Source organism: Botryllus schlosseri, chromosome 4 (assembly GCF_051294905.1).
Source record: "Botryllus schlosseri isolate E-star chromosome 4, Bs_hap1, whole genome shotgun sequence".
NCBI lineage: Eukaryota > Metazoa > Chordata > Ascidiacea > Stolidobranchia > Styelidae > Botryllus > Botryllus schlosseri.
Genome location: NC_137239.1, coordinates 9,352,313 through 9,367,139, shown reverse-complemented (window position 1 = coordinate 9,367,139; position 14,827 = coordinate 9,352,313). Strand labels below are relative to the sequence as shown.

General features: G+C 39.4%; 1 protein-coding gene across 1 annotated transcript; it reads left to right on the top strand.

Moving 5' to 3' along the window:
- The first annotated feature begins 9,977 nt into the window (after positions 1 to 9,977).
- On the top strand, positions 9,978 to 14,541 carry LOC145437000 (uncharacterized). Its single transcript, XM_080314175.1, has 4 exons — positions 9,978 to 10,321; positions 10,392 to 10,454; positions 12,339 to 12,583; positions 14,142 to 14,541. Exons 1-4 carry the CDS (start codon positions 10,042 to 10,044, stop codon positions 14,337 to 14,339), a joined length of 786 nt encoding a protein of 261 aa, XP_080170301.1. The 5' UTR covers positions 9,978 to 10,041; the 3' UTR covers positions 14,340 to 14,541.
- The last annotated feature ends 286 nt before the right edge of the window (positions 14,542 to 14,827 follow it).

Here is a 14,827-nt window from a genome sequence, read left to right as displayed (position 1 = left end):
CATTGTTACTTCAAGGAATTATTGGGTCGCAGCAACGGCGATACATGTCAATATAATATAGTATTTATTCTATCTCGGCGTCGACAACACCAGGCTTGATGATAAGTGCTGGAGCTGGAGCTTCTGCGTTTGTTACTTATCATGATTCATTTGTGAATCAACACTAAGATCGCCAATATTATCACGTTTAAGTCACGAACAAAAATGGAACCACTGATTTCAACGGAACTATAAACGGAGCAAATCAGTCTGCATAAAGTAGACAATAAAATAATTCAGGTTCATGATAAATTGTAAGCAATTCTTCCGACCCAGTTTCTATGGATTTTACTGGTAACCGAAATATGTTGTCGTAGCATGAAACGTCAAAAACAGTAATGGTCGATTTGATTGAATTATCAAAATCACAGGATCTAGGAGCTAGGACCCTGATATGACGACATTGGTACGGTCAATGAAAGCAAAATAAATTTTTCATAATTATCGAGTTTGATCGATCACCGTATATCATATATTTATGGTTCGTAGATCCGGATTCACGATCTCTACTCGCAATGCTAAGCCTTTCACCTGTGCTACACCGAGCCGAGCGCGAAACTTGTCACTCGTCACGAGCACGTGGCCAGGTCATATTTTGCGGCCCCCGACTTGATTTGAAATTTTGGAAGAATGCTAAGAAAAGCATTTTGAAATGCTGAAATTGATTACAGTTTCAACATATTGTTGTTATTGGTTCAAAATAGACTATTTTTTCCTGTGCCCAACATCACAATTCCTGACTAACTAAAACGAACGGCTTTGGCGATGGCAAGAGCATTCAATCGATTGATAATCAGCTGATATGGATGGCCATTGGGCATAGGCATACTGCTTTAACTGCGATGGCCCAAACACTGCCAAGACCGATGGGCGCATAAAAGACGGCTTCGGGCTTCGCCATCACCAAGCTTCACGTGGAGATGGTCTTTCAGCTAGTTACGTCTCTCGCAAGCCCCGATATCGATTCCTTAGTCGCCGAGAAGTGTTGCCTGGTATCGTGCACAGCTCGAAGTTCAGAATATAATGAGATTGATGATCATGATTTTTCTTGTATTTGTATTCCTTTAATAAAATATTTTGAGTTAACTATAATGCCCATCGCCTATGTTAGATAGCAAAGCGTTGTACTGGCATAACGTTTTAAAACGTCGTTGCTAAGCTATGTGGCCTATATTCTATATTGATATTGAATTCATGCGGCCCGCGGCCGCTACGAAATCTGAACAGTGGCCCGCGATCCGTGTTGAGTTGGCGACCTCTGCCTTAGACTGATCGCTTCAAAGTCCAAAGTATCTATCGTTTATAGAGATTGGCTGATTATCTTAAACTGCAACGAGAAATTACATCTGTATCGCTCCTTCTACGTCTCGTATACGTTGCAAGAATTGCGACGCATATTTCTCACCTTTGAAGATTATGTGGCTACATGCAGCTTCTAATCACAATTACTAAATGAGATGAGACATCCTATGCAGAAACGCATGGGATATGAATTCATTTGAGTTTTGGGAGTCATAATAATAATTTTATCGCGCAGGAAGGCCATTTATACATCCAGAAACGTACATGATTATGAAAACGAATTGAAATAAAGTTGCTGTCCCCGTTGACAATTTACTGAAACAGCGAAACCCTCAGTATTCCTCGCCGTAGGCCTAACTTTGTTTGTATTTTTCTCTTTATTCTTCTCGAATCATGATCGCATTCAATTTTTGTAAGTTATATTGGGAAAGTACGGTCCTTTCATAATTGCGAATATAGTTTGACTCCTTTCAGTAAAACAAGTGTAATTAATGCGTTATTCTTTCATTTTTAATTGTCTAGTGACACTAAATCGTGCAAAGCGCGCGAAGCAATATTTACGGTGAAATGAATTAGCCTCAAAATAGTTTATATATTTCTCATTAAATAATTACAAACGAATTGGAGGCATGGTCCCTTTTGCCGCCTGGATAATAAATATGGCACAATGAATTAGTTCGTCACTTTCCGTTTCGGAAGCATTTTACCAGGTTCAAAATATTTTTTCTCGCTCGGGTAGCTCTTCACTAAACATAAAGCAAATTTACTTGCGATCTCTTTTACTTTAATCGATGGCGTAGGAATATTTTTTCACTATAGGAAAAATATTGACCTAAATGAGATAAATACTTCCATGGTGCTACTCTCGTTGTGATGGATTCGGCAAAACATTTGTCAGTTTATGAAAAAGTTGGTTCAGAGGCCGTCACCGGCCGAACATAATTGTCTCGCGAACTGCACTTCTGGCCCATCCGAACTAGTTTTAAAACAAGGGGGAGATTGTGGGTAAAGGAGAGATTTCAAATTTCAAATTCGGACATATTGTCAACAAAATAGCAACCAAAAGGAACATGTGTTCGAAAATTACCAGATGACTACTCGACAGTTCATACATGAAGAATTTGGTGTAACCGTTACAATTCTAAAGCAAAATCCCCCCTCCTCTGCGCCTTATATCATATGAGGATGGTCCAAACCCTGACACGCAGGCAGCATTCGGCAAAACAGTCTGGCATAGCGATTCTAGACCAAATCTGAAATTTATCATCCCTATAGTCGATTTATTTCTGCCCGTACCCGCGAACTAATGCTACGTTTGTAGCGTTCCAATCGCTTCCTTATGAGTCATAACTTGAAAAGTATAACACTAGATATTAACAAGTTTATGATTAATTTCTCTTATGGTGTGACCAGTATTGTCCAAATATTGAATCCGTGAAGTGACCGGCTATACATCATATTGGTAAAATTAAAACATATTTATGCACCCTAATAACCTGCAACTTGTATTCATCGAAGTGTAGTCATCGTGATCGACGTGATGGCCACCCTGAAATACACACTTACGTGTATATAGGAGGCTAATGTAAAATGGGTAAACTAAACATGGGAATTCAAACCAGTAAGATTATATGTGGAAGATGTCATTATTATTGTGCAGTTCAAGTTCATTGACGTATTCCTCGGAAGGATACTTAGCCACGGTGACATTCCAAGAAATGAAATTAAGTATGAACTAGCGCGGACTAGAGCTACCCAATCCGCGCCTCTCCGGTCACAAACCATCCACTTCTCGGAGGTTAATGAAATTCACAAGATTAACCACTCCGGATGGGATATTGAATACAGGATTGATGAAAAATGATGCCATTATCGAAAATTTCAAGCCTCAGTATTTGACAGAATACCGTCAACGCGTTTATCGTGCCATCATGGAAGTATGATGTTTCGGCTTCGTTCCGGCCAATGCCGCCTGAAAGTGCATTTTGGATGTACTTATGTTCATTTTCTGATACTCCTGATACTTTTATCATGTTGTAAATACGCCTATCACATACGGACATGGGGTGATTACTTCAGGAATGTAATCGATAGCGATTACGATTATTTCTTAATCACGCGATTACGATGACGATTACAGCAAAATCTGAAAGTAGTCGATTACGATTATGATTACGATTATATTGGAAAAGTAATCACGAGTACATTTATTTTGCTTCTTAGAATTTATCTTTGCCCGAATATGATAGCATTATTAATTACGTGCCCTAAATTTTCGCAGTTACTACCTCTCTCTGCTCTACCGGTAAATCTGACCACATGGTATGTGAGACGACAGAAAATAATAATATATTCATTTATCAATGTTGTACCAGACACTGTCGATCATTTTCTTTCATCTTGTTGTAAATACGCTCACCATAGACATATGGTAAAACAGTATCCTACTGTGATGGACTAAATATCCCGTCCACTACTTATAACATTCTAATTAACCCACAACTTCTTAGTGCTGTCACCGAATTCGTAGACCTTTGTCACGCCTTGCTGTGATTTATTTAACCTTTTCATATGTATTTGTCATGAATTGACTATTCTTTACGATTAACTTTGCAAGTGGTGCAGCATACCTTTCATGGTGATATGCTGCACCACTTCATGTTTTACCATCTACAATAATATTAATAATTTACCAAAGTTATTGACGAAATTCACTCATGAATCAGAAGATTGAATAATCACCCTATGGGGGGGGGGAGGGCAAGACCAACATTAATAAGGGCTGCTCATCCTATGGGGGTCCAAGACCGACGTTTTGGGGAAGGGTTGAAGAAGTGCTGTATCAGCCCTGATTCTGGCTACAACCCTCTCTAATATGGTATAGATTCACAGTGGTTCTAAACCTTTTGTGATCTCGCGGACGGCTAAAACTTCAAAACAAAAATGTCTCGGACCGGTAAACCTTCGAATATTTTTGGGTGATTCTGTTGAAGTTTACACAAGGCGAGGTTTGCGAAGTCCTGCTAATCACCACTATGTGGATCGTGATTTGTCGGTTTCCCTTGAACCATTAGATGCTGTTTACCAGGCCTTATTATAGTGCTAGTATCGCGTATTTGCACTGTCGGAATTAAACGACGATTGTTAAAAGTCTTCCGCAGCGTTCACATATAACTTTTCAATAAATTTACAATTCGATGTTTTATTTCCCTCAATAATGGACAAGCGACCATCTTCACTCGTTTTGGACGTCGCGGACCGGCAGGAAACTTGCCACGGACCGGCGGTTAAGAGGATGGTGGTTTAAGATCTAAGTGTTGAGTAAAGAATTGCGAATTAACGATTGATGGTCCTTTCAAGTATGGCTACATAAGAATAATATTTCGGCAGTTGAACAAAAAACATGCGTAACGTAACGACATGCGTGATTCTTATACAATCGCATCATACTACATGTACACATCGAGTATCTATTTACTACTTGTGGATAATTCATTACGCGATGACGAGCAAAGCTAATACTGTTGAGGTAATATTGAGCAATGGAGTTTGCAAATCCTACATATTTGCGATCTATAACCTGATATAATATTACACTTTTCCTTCTTCACGAATAGTCAATTGTCATAGTCCTTTTACAAGTAAAAAGTAATCGTTCTTCCACAAATCGATTAGATATGCGAAATGATCTATTACGATTACAATTACTTCGGATTTTTTCGAATGTAATCGATTGCGATACGATTACTTGAAAATGCTGTAATTGTCGTAATCGATAACGATCACTAATCACGATTACCCCAGGTCTGCACATACGCCTACTACAATAGTACTGTTCGGGACTAAATCATTAATTCACAACCCGAACTGTAACTGTAGCACCCTAAACCTCCAAATCGGGGGGGGGGGGGGACTCGAAGGGGACCCAAATTATTTAGTGAATGAACAGATATTAAAGATATTTTTTATTTATTTATGCAACTTTATTCAAAATGTTTTAGCGCTAAGCGAAATTTATTGTTTCCGAATATATTGATTCTGCGGCCATTACCGCACCACGACGCACCAAGACATATGCAGTTTTAGGCGATGTAATATCTATGCGACTCCGAGAAGTGTGCCAGAACGATCAGCAGCGAGAAAACCTCGTCCGAAAAGGACTGCCCTTATGCTGACTGAGAACTTCGATATATATGCATATATGTTTAATTTTCCATAAGCACTATTATTTGCCAGTGAGGAAATACCAATTTGAAGTCGTGTGAGTCTTTAGCTCAGTACGTTTGGGCAATTTCAATATCATTTGACACAGCAGACAGGAGGGCACAAAATATCATCACGTAACGAAGCCAATATGCCAAGCAGCTATCTCAAATATATTTAATTATTATTTACAGGCCCTACATTTTCCAAGACAGCACTTCACTCAGATTTCAGGTAACTCTGATTACGCGGGCGGAGAGAGGATAAAAAAATTATAATAATATATATGCAATTCCCGAAATTACTGACCGATTCAATCATGAATTGGAGAAAAGAGTAACTGACTCGCTAATTAGTATAACAAGTCTCGGTGACTAGTGGCGATGAAAACTCAAACAAGTCTCGGTGACTAGTGGCGATGAAAACTTATATCCTGATGGTAGTGGGTTCTTATTTGACAACCAATGAGGGCCCAAGACCAACGTTTATTTTAGGGGGGTTGCTGACGAAACGCTCTATCGGCATTGTTCACAGCTTCTAACCATTTAGTTACAACGCAGCTTATTAGGGCTTTCACTAAATTCTGGGACTCATGCCATTTATTGCTCCGAATTATATCTAACATTTCGATATGTGTTACATTTGATTTGAACTCTCAAATATGAATTGCGCAATACAGACTTTACACATGACGCACCAAACTTTTCACGGTTATAAACGTCACTTCTTTCCACCATCTGATTATTAAGTATAACAATTGAAGCAGATAGTAATTGGTGCCACGAAAATGCTGCGCTAAAGTTAGTATATAGATTATGGTTGATGCACCTGCGCGACGAAAATGAAATGCACGTGAGAATGTCAATGACGTTTGCTATGATGCTATACTCGACAATCTCACTTGAAATGTTGTATCAAAGGTTATTAATCCTGTTAAGACACGTGACTCGAACTAAATCCGAACCTACTACAGTAACGGATCTTTTCTTTGCTCTAGCTATATAATATAAGATAGAAGAGTTGCGTAGCCATTCATTGTAATCATTTGGTAACCTTGCATGCCAACGTTTCAGGTATAATGACAAGTTGCAGGGTATAAGTACGAGTGGGGAATAGTGATCCGAAAGGACACAAATTTCACTGTGTCTGCGAGAGTTTTCGGGTTCAGAGATAGCCTACAAATCATCCTAATTGTGTCGTCTATAGTCAGGCCGTGCTATTTTTGGCATTTCAGAAACCCAAATGCCAAAACTGCCTAAAATATGACTAATTGAAAAAATAAAATTTTATGAAAGTTTGAGATAGAAATGTCAACAAGTATGAAATGAGTATGCATGAAGCGACTAAACAAGTGCGTAACGCTCAATTCCTAAAGTGAAACCCGTGGACCCTTCGGAAGGCCGCGGTCTACCGTCCAAGGGATCTATGTAATGCGAATGAAAGTCATAGGGTCGCGGCCAAAAAGTTGAGTATACTGAAATCTAGATTTACGATATACTGTGAATTGATCAACCCAGGTTGTAAATGATATCCAGCAATAAGGGATGTAGTTCAATGACTAGACATTTTCCTACTGTCGCCGCTTATGTATTTTGTTACCTAATGTAGCTAATATGCGCGACCCATGCCGCATTTAGGCCAATGCGTATCTATAATTTCATTTACTCTCAACTTGTTCATGAAAATGTCAGCATATTGTGCAATCACTGATAGACTGTGTCCCGTTGGACAATAGGGATATAGTTTTATCTATGAACAATTGAACATACACACTCGCACAGTGCAATAAGCCTCAGTCGCCAAGAAGCAACCCCGTACAATGCGCAGGCCTACCATACACTGGCTTGCAACCATTAAGTCCTTTACTGTTTTTTTTTGTTTTCCCGTTTGATATGTTTTCATATCATATTACATATTGAAGCCACTCCTGATTTCTAACCATTGGTGAGCGAGTGAATGGCTGTGATTCAAATGTGTCAGCAACGATTTTGATTTGTTTTCATAAGGGGTATTGTGGTCTGTGTGAATCAATGATATATATATCATTGGCGTGAATGCAGGTATAATGCACGTAAATCGCTCTTTGATGACACGACGTGGATACTATACGTTTTGTGACCGTCATTTGATACGGAAGAATAAACTATGCAGTGTTTTACATCGTTAGTTAGAGTATACAAATACGAATTCATGGCGATGCCAAAACTGCCAAAAATACCCTCTAAAAAATGCCAAAAATAAACTATTTTTGGTATTTTGGGCATATGGCAAATGGAACACGACCTGTATATAGTAAAACAGATGTGGCTTGTGCGGTTTCGAAATGACTTGCTAAGACCTTCTATTTTTTATCAATTTTCGTAAATTCACTTATTGTATAGCACTATGGGCAGATTCATTCAACTCCAAATATTTCATTGCGCTCAAGTGTCACTAGGTTTTTTTGCTTTTAATATGGCCAACCCCTCCTGGAGATGCGGCCCGAAACACCGTTCTGTGCGGCCCGCGAGATATATTGATGGAATGCTTACTAAAAATCAAATTAATGCTGCGAATTGATTACACTTTTTCTTAGTATATTTCACCATGATAATTCTAAGGCAGTGGTTCTCAAACTGGGGGTGCGCCCCTTTGGGGGCGTGAAAGCATCTGTAGGGGGGCGAGAAGCTTAGCCTAACTGAAAAATTTTTTCGCGCTCCGCGCGATTTTTTTCCAATTAATCATTTTTGCTCAGTATTTAGTCTGAATTTCATATTTAAAAATCTATCATCCGCGGGCGTAACCTTCCAGGCCATTAAACTATCCGTAAGGTTGGCCAGCATCCTGGTTACGTTTATTGATATGACGATAAGGAGGCGCGAAATCTTTCACCAACATAAGGTGGACGTGTTTTGAAAATTTCGAGAACCACTGTTCCATTGTAAATACTTCCTATATAATTTTTTTATGTTTAATTTCTGGCGCGACAGCTCGATCTCAAGGCCCATTAAGGTTTCAACTGCTAAACACCACAGAAATCCTAAACGAGATTGACATAATTCGGATCACCAGTGTGATTTCAGATTGGCCATTCCAGTTTTAATTATTTCAGTGATGCGCTAATAAAAAAACGCTTCGTGCGTGTCTTAGGTAGATTCGTTCTCTGAATGCGTAGAATTAGGGTATTTATATTTTATCTACACATAGTAGAAGCGTGTTTGAAGCTAACATGGTTTGGTTATGATGCTGTCAGCCATGTGTGTCCTGCAACTGAACCAAAAGTGAAATTAGTAAATCTATGAACAGATCTCTGCTAACAGATTTAAATTTCAATCCTGTTCTAAGAATCGGGAAAACCGACTTTTATCTCTAGTTTTGACAAATTGGTTATTGAGGTCGACCATTCTATGAAATCTCGCCACTGTTTCATGATACGTGTACGATATCATCATAGCAATGTCCGGTTTGTCTTAAATAAGCATATATATAATCGCCATGTCCCCACTATATATATAATCAAATAACAATATTGCATTTTGGTTCATGATCCCAATTTTATATAGTGCGGCCCGCGAATGGATTCAGATGTTGAATGCGGCCCGCGAGCTCAAAAGTTTGCCCACCCCCGCTGTGACGAACTGTATTCGCAATTAGGAAAGAACGGTATCCTCATAGTATCGCTTAAGGCCGTTGCGAAACTTCATTATCGAAGTGTGCAGCTAGCGAGTGTGCGACCATAATTGACACAGACATGCTGGCGCCAGCCATACCTGAGAGATGCGCATGCCGAAAAGACGGCCCTGAACATCCTGTACAAAATTTCGCATCACGATAAGAAAAGCGAAATTGGCATCGCCTGCATCCCATCGTCTGGTACTTGTGAGCAACTCCAATATATTTTTAGCAGCGACAATCTTTACCGGTTGTCAAGAAACCCTTTACTAAAGTAATTATTAACACTGGGCCCACCCGAGGCTAGCACTCGATATCGTCATGAATAGTGCTGACCGCGTAACATAAGGTTCCCTAAAGACGCCGCACTTCCCCTGGTTGCTCCAGTAAATCTTATCACGTATATGCGATAACAATAACATTGAACAAATTACTTCACTAGCTCTGAAATATTCTCGCGCCTCGGGCGACTGGTAAATAATAGTGAGCGGATCGACTCTGGTCCGACTCAGACACTGTTTTTCAATTCGCTGGTCCGGCCCCGGCCGTATCAGGAAAGGTACTGATCCGACAAGGATCCGGCACCTGCTAATAATATAAAAGTCCGGCCTCACGGGCTTTGCGGTTACTTGCGTGTGGTTTGTAGTTATTTTTTTACAAAAGTCATGCTTATCAATAAAGATTCTAGCCGTATCAGAAAAAAGTACTGATCCGGATTCGATCCAAATCCGGCTAAAATTGAAAAATAAATCCGTCCGGATATCCAATCTGGCTCCGGTCCGTGGTCTGTTGTCGGCTAAGAAGTGTTTTTGTCTTACAGAGTTGTTCTATATTTGTTGGATAACGATGTCAAAGTATATTTTGAGATTCATTCCTGCTCTCTTCTTGTTCTCGCGCTTAGTATGGAGCGACGAAAGACATTTTGTTTGCAAAACCATTCACGATGTTTTCGTTCCTGGCGGATCATCTGAAACTGATCGCCACTGTAACACAGAACAAGGACCTCCTGGTAAGATGGGCCCACCAGGCGTCCCTGGTCAAGACGGATTGCAAGGAAATGCTGGTCCACCCGGAACAGTAGACTACGACAGGGTAAAGGATGCCCTTGCAGAGCAAGTCACAAATTGTACGGATATTTCCTTCAATAATTGGTTGTAAACTTTGAGAAACGAATAATCGGTACAATATAATTCCAGATATAACCGGGATGACGTCAGGCATGGCCGAAATTACAAGAAATCTTTCAATGTTATCGTCAGGTAATATATCAAGCTAATAGCCACAAATACAATTTACGTGACATAGAAATATTACTTGAAATACATACGATTGAATGGTATATGCATAATAAAATGAACCCCAGTATTTCCGACTGACAGTCGTCAGGTGTAATCGTCAGCAACTACTGGAGAATTGCAAAAAACACATTGTAAATCAACAATCATATCACAAAATACGACGTCACCGACAGGCATGAAATTTGGAATAATTGGGGCGGAGAGAGCGCTTGAGCTCAATGTACAATTTGTAGATGGTATACATATAGTACATTGAGCGCGCCCCCTCCGCCCCGTTATTCCAAATTTCATACCGGTGACGTCATATTTCGAAACTACTTATATGAGTAGGGTTACCATATATTGAGCTCCTAAAAGAGGACACTTTTTTCAAATATAATAGAAAATAAATATATGGGAAATTTAAACAGATAACGCTGATCGCCCGGTTGGTTGACTAAAGAAATGAATAAAAAACAGATAAACTTTCTGCAACGATACCTTAAATCCGCGTTTCCACGCTCAGTGTCCGTTCGGTTGACTTTTTTTAGTAGATATGAGTGACTTTAAAATCCGCAATTTCTAGTTCCAAATGGAGTAGTTTTAGCAAGTTTTGTAAGTCGATACTCCTTCTGAGTATATATTTGCGGCGTTAATTATACTTTTACTTTGCCAGAGATTACTACCTTAGCCATCTCTGTCTCTCGGTTATACCCATCGGTGTTGAGTCCAATGGAGACGCCCACTTCTAGAGCGATAATTGTATAAACCAGTGGTTCCCAAACTTTTCCGGCTCGTGGCATACTAGAGAAAGTATATAATGCTCGCGACAGGCTGACAATAAAGTGGCTTGAATATCTATTCACATGTTAATGCGATTGACAGGCTTGTACGTGCAATCGTATGTATCCGACTGATGGTGATGTTTATTGTTGAAAAACCTTACCGCATTCCGTCGTTTTCAAGCGGTATCTCTCGGTTACGACGTTTTATTACAACCAAAACAAACAAAAAAACATCTTCATATACCCATTAAGGTACACAAGACGATTAAATTTTGATAGCACTTATCATGGAATAGGATTTGAAAGAACACATCCACAACTTTTCGCAAAAACGGAGTTTAAAAAAAAAACGGGTCGTTTTGTTAATCAATGAGCTTTTCTTCTTCTGCAAAACGATTGACTAATTTATGGCTTCCAAATTGATCGACTACCAACCTATATTTGCTCACAGCATATCTTGAGAAGTATTGTTGAAGTGTAGGTTGAATTTCAGACAATCTGTTCACGATGTCCGATACGATATATTGATGAGTCGATTTGAAGCAAATGAAATTATTTTGTCCAGAAATATCCGCCCAGTTAAGATGCCTTGACATACCATGATTTGCTTCATTGTCAATTTGGTCATAGTCACATGCGTTTATATATCAGCCTGGTGAATAAGTTAAACCACTTATAGTCGCATCTGTATGCACGCCTTATATTCAATTCCATATAGTGTTTTTCAAAATCCCAGAAGAAGTAGTTAGCCGTTCCTGTTTCGGTTTCTATTCATAATGTACCACATAGAAAACAGGGTTTCCTCGAGTTTTTTTTGGATTACCAGTTACAAAGATTCGAATTACGCTCTGGTTGTTTCCGAACCTGTCACTGGGAAAATGAAAGAAGTCATTCAAATATGTGATTTGCTCGTTTTGTGATAAGGATCACTAGCTTCGCTACATATTTAGTTAGAGCTTTCCACCATTTTGGAGCAGTAAAGCTGTTTTCGCGAAATAGCGAATTTCAATTTAGAATGTCATTGACAACGAAAAAGTGTCCACGGTCGAGGAACGGAGATTTTGGATTTGCCATTTTACAGAAATGGATTGCATAAAGCAAGGCGGGTTGCTGTCGACAGGAAAATGTTACACTGTTCCTTATCTTTCGTCTCCAAGGAATTTGAATTACGAACAAGCGGTGGCAGAATGTGAAAAACAGGGAGCTTTATTGGCTGAAATTCAAGATCGATCTCAACAAAACGCCGTGTACGACTTTGTACACGGAAAGATGACAACTGGATCGTCATACGTTCAGCTTTGGTTGGGAATGGAATATGATCACAGGGTATGGCGTCGCAAACCGTTTACTTTCCATACACAAAGCGCATGTACAGTATCCGATCCGGCATGATCATGCGTTTGTAAATTTCCCCTGCTATATAAGTCTTTATATAGGAACTTGTGTCATCTGATAGTCACTAAAACCGCTTAGTCTGAATCCCCTATTTAAAGTTTGTCGTCTTAGAAAGTACTTAAAACTAGGGCTGGCCACAATGATTCGAGTACTCGAATCTGAATCGAGTATTACTACTAGTGATTCCAGTCGAGTAGTAAAAGACTTTTTCGAGTACGGAAATTATACGCTTCTCACCGCTGAAAGTTAATTTATCGGCGAGAATTATAGTTTCGATACTAATTGTCACTGTTGGAGCCCTGAAACCTCGATTGGCGGTATCGTAGCATACGAGACATAGAGTACACAGCAACGAAGATTACTGAAAGTAGCACATTTCCGAGGTCGAAAAAAATACCAAAGTATCTTTAATGTGATGGATAACACGCCCTATATTCTTTGTGGCCGCATAAACGGTACATATTTGCACTTAAACGTAATATATTCTGTTATGACGTCATAATGAATGATACTAGATTAGTCGTCTCGAAGCATATTACGTGATTCAGAATCGAATCACTCAGGTACTCGATTTTGCTCAGCCCGACTTAAAACTCGGCAATATCCGACACAAGCGTCTTGCCCTACAATCTCAGCATCATATCGTGGTCAGAAATCCTACGTGCTACATTCTTATGTTACTACATACATGGATAATTTGAACTAAGATGTTGAACTCGATACCGTAGTGTAAGTCTGAGGTAGGTTCTGGTGTATTGTTCCCACTCGTATGTCAGGGGTGGTACATGGGTGGAAATACAAACATACAAACTCTTTTGGCTAAGACAGATTAGTCTTGACCAGAAAAGTTATGAGGTTTATTTACTTACTGCGCTACTTGAAAGTAATTTAACCGATCAATATACATCGGAATGAGGTAACTATATCCGCACGTTCGTTGAACCTGGTACGTCAAGACCTAACGCTAGGATAATGATTCTGATATTGCCGAGTTAGGTATATTGTAAGACGACTACTTATTTAGGGAATTCGGACGCATTGCTATCTCAGACTATAGGCAATATAAGTTTCTCAACCACCCCTCGGTTACGGGTAGCTGCAGCGTGGCCGGCATGACAATTCGTACATCTTACAGAGAGATGCCGCAACAGGGCGATGACTTCACAATGCCCCTAACGCGGAACCATTTCAGAATTTTCGAACCCATGCATAATATCGCCAATCAATCATATTTTGTTTTGGTATCAAAACGTACACTCATGTGGAGCTTCGAAATAACGGAAGTGCAGACATATCAATTTACGCTATATTGCTTTACAATCATAATCCTGCAAAGTAAGAACCTATTGCAGGCTACTCACCTTCATTGGCTGTAGGCTAATTGGAGTTCAGGAAATACAACCGAGATTCAGCCTGACTTACAGAAAAGATTTAACAATACGGAACAGTCATATGGTATTTTGATCATTATACCTAATTGTTTTGACAGACTACGAATGTGCTGTACAGATCTGGAAGAACAGTACAATATCACCAGTTTCACTGGTACACAGGATACCCGCAAAACCCGTCATCTCAAAAGTACCTTTTCCTGGCAGTGAAACGACAAGCTAGCTCGGATTACGGCTTATTCAATCATCTAAGACCATACTCCACAAACGGAGTGGTATGCGAGAAGGGAACCTAACAAGTTTCCACGAATACATAAGCGAATTCGAAATATGAATGATTATAATATATATAGTTCACCGGAAAATTCGAAACCGAGGTTATGTTGTCGTTATAGAATAATAAGTTGGATCTGATAAGAACTATATGGAAAAAATTCATAAAAGCGATTTTCATAACATCATTTTCGATTCTGTAATACAAACAGAATTGTACTGGAACGATGTAGTTTTCATTTAATCATGATAGGGGTGAGTAGTAACGGATCGTTGGATTTTTCTAGTCTCAATGTAATCTGCAGTATATTGGGTGTTGACTCATGTCGGGAGTGTGGACGGTGAAATGAAACAACATTTAGATATTTCTTAGTCGGATAGGGAGTCGGGTATATTTCTGGAATCGGAAGTCGTCGCTAGCATTTAACTATGATCAGGGGGTCCCAGATTAGGAAAGAGTGGTGAGGAGTTGTTAGTAAAACTCGGGCAACAAGAAAAATGCAGAATAAAA

Excerpts from the sequence above, each read along its gene's own strand:
- LOC145437000 (XM_080314175.1), top strand. The coding sequence starts at position 10,042 with ATGTCAAAGTATATTTTGAGATTCATTCCTGCTCTCTTCTTGTTCTCG. Across the intron at positions 10,322-10,391 it reads TGCAGAGCAAGTCACAAATT|ATATAACCGGGATGACGTCA; the intron begins GTACGGATATTT and ends ATATAATTCCAG. Across the intron at positions 12,584-14,141 it reads GAATGGAATATGATCACAGG|ACTACGAATGTGCTGTACAG; the intron begins GTATGGCGTCGC and ends TTGTTTTGACAG.